Below are 5869 nucleotides of genomic sequence, written 5' to 3'. Positions count from 1 at the left end.
GATGTCTGGAGTTTTCCCATCAGATCCTTGCGGGAAACCTCCAGCTTAGACACAGGGAAGTACCAGGATGCTGCTGTCCCCCAGCCACTATTTCATCTGTGCAGCGGGTAAAAACGCAGCCTATGTGGCCCTGAAGATTCTAAAGCAGGAAAGGGAGTTTATGGGGACAAAAAGGAGGGGATGTAACTCGGGAAATAAAAGGAAAGCACATCCTGAGAAAGAAACTGATGCTGTTTTGTCAGGACACAGAGCAAATACAGAATAAGGGTAAACCTCGCCTTCTCAATGAATAAGCAAAGAGTTTGGTTTGTGGGGGTTTTTAACCTTTATTGAATTGCAAGGTGTTCATTACTGATTCTCTTCTCAAGGCTTGGTAAGCTGGGTGAAGAGCTCTGCATTTTGGCTTTTTGCTACAGGAGTAAAGTCCCACAACATGGATATCTCTTACCCACAACAGAATTTTTTTTCTCATCTTCTTTCCTAAGGCATCTTTGAGATGATTATCAGTGAATAACTGGCTAAACAATCTGTCACCTACTTTTCCTTTCATCAGCTGGTAAAAAACCTGCACAGACTACGTACAACAGTGCCAGAAGAAGAAAATACCTCGTTTCACTGAGACACACACTGCTAAATATAGATTTTACTGAACTGTTGGTTTCTAAGTTCATAGGACTCACTCCCACTGCTTCTCAGTGGCTCCTTCTCATCCCCCATCCCATTGTCTTTCATCTGTGCAAAATAGGCAGGAGAAGCCTTGCACTCGTAGTGCCTGTCGAGAGATTTCAGGTGGATGAGCATGTGCAGAGCATAGGCCAGGACCAGCAGCAGAATCAGGGACATCACCAACCCCATCAGGATTGCAGGGGAGAAGAAGGATGCACAGTCTCTGGCATAGGCAAAATGTCCTTCTTGAACGTTAAAACCTTGAATCTACAGAGAGAACAAGAGGGATCATGTTAAATAAAGTACTGGTCCTTTGTTAATTTTCTCCTGATGGCAGTAAGATTTTCTAATTTAACACCTGCACACGGCAAATTTGTGTCTCCCACTGATAGCTGGAGTTAATGCTCAGAGTTTATCCAGGTCAGTCTTCTGGAACTGCCAGCTATTCTAATCCCCTCCACTCTGCTGCCCAAAGGATTTGCAGCTGTGCTTCAAACAAAATCTTCCACGCTCACTCTTTGTTGGCCCAGCAATATTGAACTGCAGGTGTGGTACCTTTCATGTTAACTGTGCATCTCCAGCACCAGTTGTTGAGAGTCCCCAGAGTCTCTGCTTCAGACTGCACAAACTTCAACACGACAAACCAGGAAATATTCCCATGTGCCTGCCCTAGTATAAAGGTTTTCCTCACCAGTTCCACATGGGTGGTACATGGCAGCAAACCAGCTAAACTACAGGAGGCTGCCCCCAGCTGTGGAAAACACCAACGAGTTTTACTCGTGGCTTCAGTTCTGATATGGATTTTACCACACTGGCACGCAGGGAATTGACTGTCTGCTCTACTAAATCAGTCCATGGACATTTTTCACAGGATGAGAGAAGGGGATCAGCTTTTTTCACTCCCTTTTTCAGCTCCTCATGCCCTCTGACTCTGGTATCTAAAAGCAAGACAACTTAGTCCTGCCATCTTAGGCTCCCTCACTGTCAAACACAGAAGAATTGGCACTTCCAGAAGATTATTAATCTTATCCTAAAATAAGGACTTAAGATGGGTCAGAGGAATTATCCAGTGGCTTTAGAGGCAGGCTGGGGTGACTATAATCAGGGCACAGGGTTAAAATTCCTCGGCATCAAAAGTGAAGTGAGATGAATCCCATGCCTGGGTGTGTGGTGCTGTTACTGATGCCAGGTGTGAGAGCTCTGCTCAGAACAATGAAACTAAACTCACTCCCCACTAGAGGGAACACAACCAGAAAGACTACAAAAAATAGCCCTTAATGTCCTTTGACAGGGAAAGTCTCAGTTTCTATTTCGTGTTCCACGTCAGGAACAAGTGTAAACTTGCTCATGGAAGGTGACCATCTTTCCTTGGCACAGAAGGGCAAACCTTCCCCCGAATCTACCCATGGGATCCATTTGGCTTCAGCCCATGGCATCACCTGGAAGTCAGTGAAAGTGACCTCCCAGAGCTGGGAGAGGTCGTTTGCAGAGCTGGGCACGAGCAGGGCATGGTATCTCTGCAGGCTGCTGACGTGCTCGCAGTGGAAGGAGTAACTGGCCGGCGCGTGGATCCCCGTGGCGTTGAACGTCGCCTGCACTGAGTGGTTGTACAGGAGCTGCAGCCTGTGCAAGCTGAACCAGTTCTGGACAGACAGCTGGTAGTAGCTGGTAGTTAACAAGAGCCTGGAGATGTTGGAGGAGAGGCAAGTAAGAAAATGAGTCGGGGGATTGCAGCTGTTAAATTGAACAACCTTAGGACACTTGCTGGCATGGCCAGTTTATACCAGAATGAGCTCCTGCTCCTTCTGTGGAGTCTGGAAAGTGAGGGACAGCTTTCCATGGAGGGGCAGAGGCCTGGAACAGCTGCCCAGGGAGGGCCTGGAGTGTCCCTCTCTGGAGACATCCCAAGGCCAGCTGGACACGTTCCTGTGCCACTGCTCCAGGGGACCCTGCCTGGGGCTGGGCTGGGGGAGCTCCAGAGGTGCCTTCCAACCCCAGATACCCTGGGATTCTGTGATTTGAGGTTGTTCGTTGTGGCAGCTGAAGGAGTTTGCTGTTCTGCCACAAAGCAGGAAGAATATGAGGGGATTTTGCCTAATTAGTGGGGAAAATAGGAATGCAACACTGGTATTGTACCTCCACCAGGGGTATGGAAAGTCACTCACCAAGAAATGCTGTTTTCATCTATCAACAAGAAGCAAACATAAAGTAAGTCACAGTGTGATGCCCAGTCTGTATTTAATCAGCAAGGCTTAGCTAAAATCTCAGACATGGGAAGATTCTACACAAAAGAGATGAACCAAACTTTTCCAGGAGTGGAAAAGTCAATGTAGAAGAAGAAATGCCTTAATAAAATAAGGCAGGTGACAGACAGACATACTGTATGCAGGTGTTTCAATTATACAGGAGCTTCTCTCACATTATTTTTGCTCAAACAAATTCTCTTTAATTCCCCAAGCAACTCTGTAACAATGTATGTTAACATGTTATTATCTGGTGAGGGTTTTATTATATAAACTTACCTGATAACAAGTCCCTTTAGATTGCCAATGTCACCAAACTTCAGGGAAAGTCTAGGTCAAAAAGCAAGTAACATCAGGATAGGAAAGAAATTCAGAAACCTTCAGAGAAAAGAGCACCACAAAAGATTAAGCTCAGTCATACATGGAATTTTTTGCTCAGCCTACCCTTAAAGTCAGTGGGGAAAAAACCTGAAAGGATTAAATATTCCTCCAGTGAAATACACCTGCTCACCTGCTAATTGGAATGAGGCCCAGACTCCCCAGAAAGAAGAGAAATTCATGTTTAACTTCCAACACAACTCAATCCCACTGCTTCCCACCTTAGCTGATAATTAGGCCCAGTGGATATCTGTTCTCCTTCTCAAGCCATGACATCTCAGGCAAGCATCACCCCTGCCTGTCATCAGAAAGTGTAACCAGACACCTTGTCCTCATCTTTGTAAATATCAGAGCATAAAGGAAAGCAGATGGAAGGGTTCAGGTTTCTACAGTCCTTCCTTACCGCCACACACATGCCCTGGCTGTGAGGCAGCTCTGCAAAGCCTTGGGCACCTGAGCTTTAATAAAGTGAAAGCCCTATCAGGTTAATTAATGTAATACGTGATTAAGTGGAATATATTCTTATTGCTTAGAACTAATATTTTGCCTCTTAAAACCTGCATTGTTCACATAAGACAAAAACAAAACGTTGTGGAAACATGCCAATTCTGAAAGACTTCCAAAATTAAAGTGGAAGGATATTTTCAAAAACAAAAACAAACCAAACAAAAACCAAACAAACAGAACCCCAAAACAAACCTAAACAAAAAAACAAAGACCAAACAAACACACAAACAAAAAATAATAGAAACCAAACAAACAGAACCACAGCAAACAGCTAGCCCTACAATTTCACAGGTGATCTACACTTCTTGGGTAACACTGGTCCCATAAGACAGGACACTGAATCCAGACATTCCCTTGCTTTATTACAAAGGGAAATCAGAGACAGTTGAGGATTAAGCGCAGGCAAATGTGGAATTCAAGTAAAAAAACTATGCAGCTTGGATTATTATATCTCATACCATTCTCTGTGTTTTAAAACCCCTAATTTTGCCTTAGTATATTTTCTATTAGGTTACGATAATTTCTAATCAGACTATTTCCCAATCACAGGCCAGAAGAGAGGGAGGAATGCTTGCCATCACTGTTTATATTTAACATATTTTTATTCCATTCTGTACCTCTGCCTGTCAAAACAGTGCTGGATTAGTTCCCATGCTGATGATGTATTATTCAGACTGCCTTGTTGAATATTATGATGCTATAGGCAAAAATCCTGGGTTCTTTCTCAACTTCACTTTCAGTTTTCTAGGAACCTCACCAAAATGCCTGTGCACCTTGTGCTGTACAATCAGAAAGAGGTAACACCTACTTTTCTGTGAAAACATATTTAGATGTACAGGTGAGTTGTTGTATAGAAGTGAAACTGCTGGGATTGGTCATGTTATTGTTATTGCTGTGTGTGTCATTACAGGTTTAAACTCCCTTTGTGGGGCAGAATCAGTGCTCATGTTCAATTAGGAATCTCCCTCCTGATTTTTAGGCCTCCCGGAGTGGAATCTGGTGTGAGCCATGAGCCAGTACACTGCATGGGGGAAGAGGAGCAAGCAGGCATGTGGCAAAGGAAATAAAATACCACCTGCCTTCCTAGGACAGCCAAGACACTGGAGGATTTGGGATGCAGTGCGGTTAATATTTGTCTCTCACTCAGGGTAAGAAACATAAAAAGCAAAATTTTGCTGAATGCTTCTCACTCAGGGTGAGAAACACTTAGCAAAGCTGCTGAATTCTGTTCATACTGAGGAAATTAGTGACTGGTGTGCAGAGGTCAGGTTTTCAGACACTCTTGTGCCACATGCAGACCTGTGATGAACCCACTCTTTGTGTCCAGCACCTCACGGATCACAGCTTGGGATTTGGGGTGACCATCCAAACACAGCCCTGCAGCCTGTGCAGCACTGCTGGCACACACCCCAGGATAATGAAGGGATAATCAGTGATGCACAGCACCTAAGCCCCTCATTCAGCACAGGATCCTCTCTGCAACTGTTGGGGAGGATGAAAGTTTGGTAGAAAGTTTCACAGGTATGTAGGCTTGGCAGAAAGGTCTGTGAATGTAGAAACTGGGGATGAGGTAGAAATGGAAGCAAGTTTTGGTACAGAGTAAAAGATGTTTTGCTGAAACACTGACCACTGAATAACTGAGAAGGCAAAGGTTGGAGATGAGTTGGAAGGAGATTTTTAGGAGCAGGACAAAGGTATGTGACTACAAACAAAGACATGTTTTTCACCAAGTAAGTAAGTCTCAAGAAGAGCATAAGTAAATAGAAAACGTGTCTTTACCCAAAAGAGAGATATGGCAGGCAAACAAGAAATGTTGATGTAGCAAGAAGAAGAAAGGTCTAAGAATTTTCCACTGTAAGCTTAAATTGTAACTTACTTACTCTTGTGATTGGCTAATAATGACTATAATATGGTGATGGTAGTAGCTATGATAGGCTATAGGCAAATGTAAAGGTATTGGGTATGGTGCTTACTGGTTGTTATGTGTTAAGATACTCTGCAAAGAAAAGTATAGAATGCTTTGTAACTTGAACAGAAAGTGGCTTCAGGTATGCCTACAGCTGGAGCTGGCAGCT

At 43.9% G+C, this 5869-nt stretch overlaps 1 protein-coding gene across 4 annotated transcripts in view; it reads right to left on the bottom strand.

The window, feature by feature from the left end:
* Window positions 1-306: 306 nt before the first annotated feature.
* The window catches only part of ATP6AP1L (ATPase H+ transporting accessory protein 1 like), a 21003-nt gene continuing 15440 nt past the window's right edge, over window positions 307-5869 (bottom strand). For all 4 annotated transcript variants that reach the window (XM_017730833.1, XM_017730832.1, XM_017730834.1 and 1 more), the window contains exons 5-7: window positions 3189-3239; window positions 2106-2349; window positions 307-933 (exon numbers count right to left, since the gene is read on the bottom strand). In XM_017730833.1, coding sequence (XP_017586322.1) covers window positions 631-933; window positions 2106-2349; window positions 3189-3239 — 598 coding nt within the window. In that variant the 3' untranslated portion in view covers window positions 307-630. The remainder of the gene's footprint in view (window positions 934-2105; window positions 2350-3188; window positions 3240-5869) is intronic.

This window comes from Corvus brachyrhynchos, unplaced genomic scaffold (assembly GCF_000691975.1).
Source record: "Corvus brachyrhynchos isolate BGI_N302 unplaced genomic scaffold, ASM69197v1 scaffold144, whole genome shotgun sequence".
NCBI classification, from domain to species: Eukaryota; Metazoa; Chordata; class Aves; order Passeriformes; family Corvidae; genus Corvus; species Corvus brachyrhynchos.
Note: the sequence above shows the minus strand (reverse complement) of the source record. Positions and strands in the feature narration are given on the sequence as shown.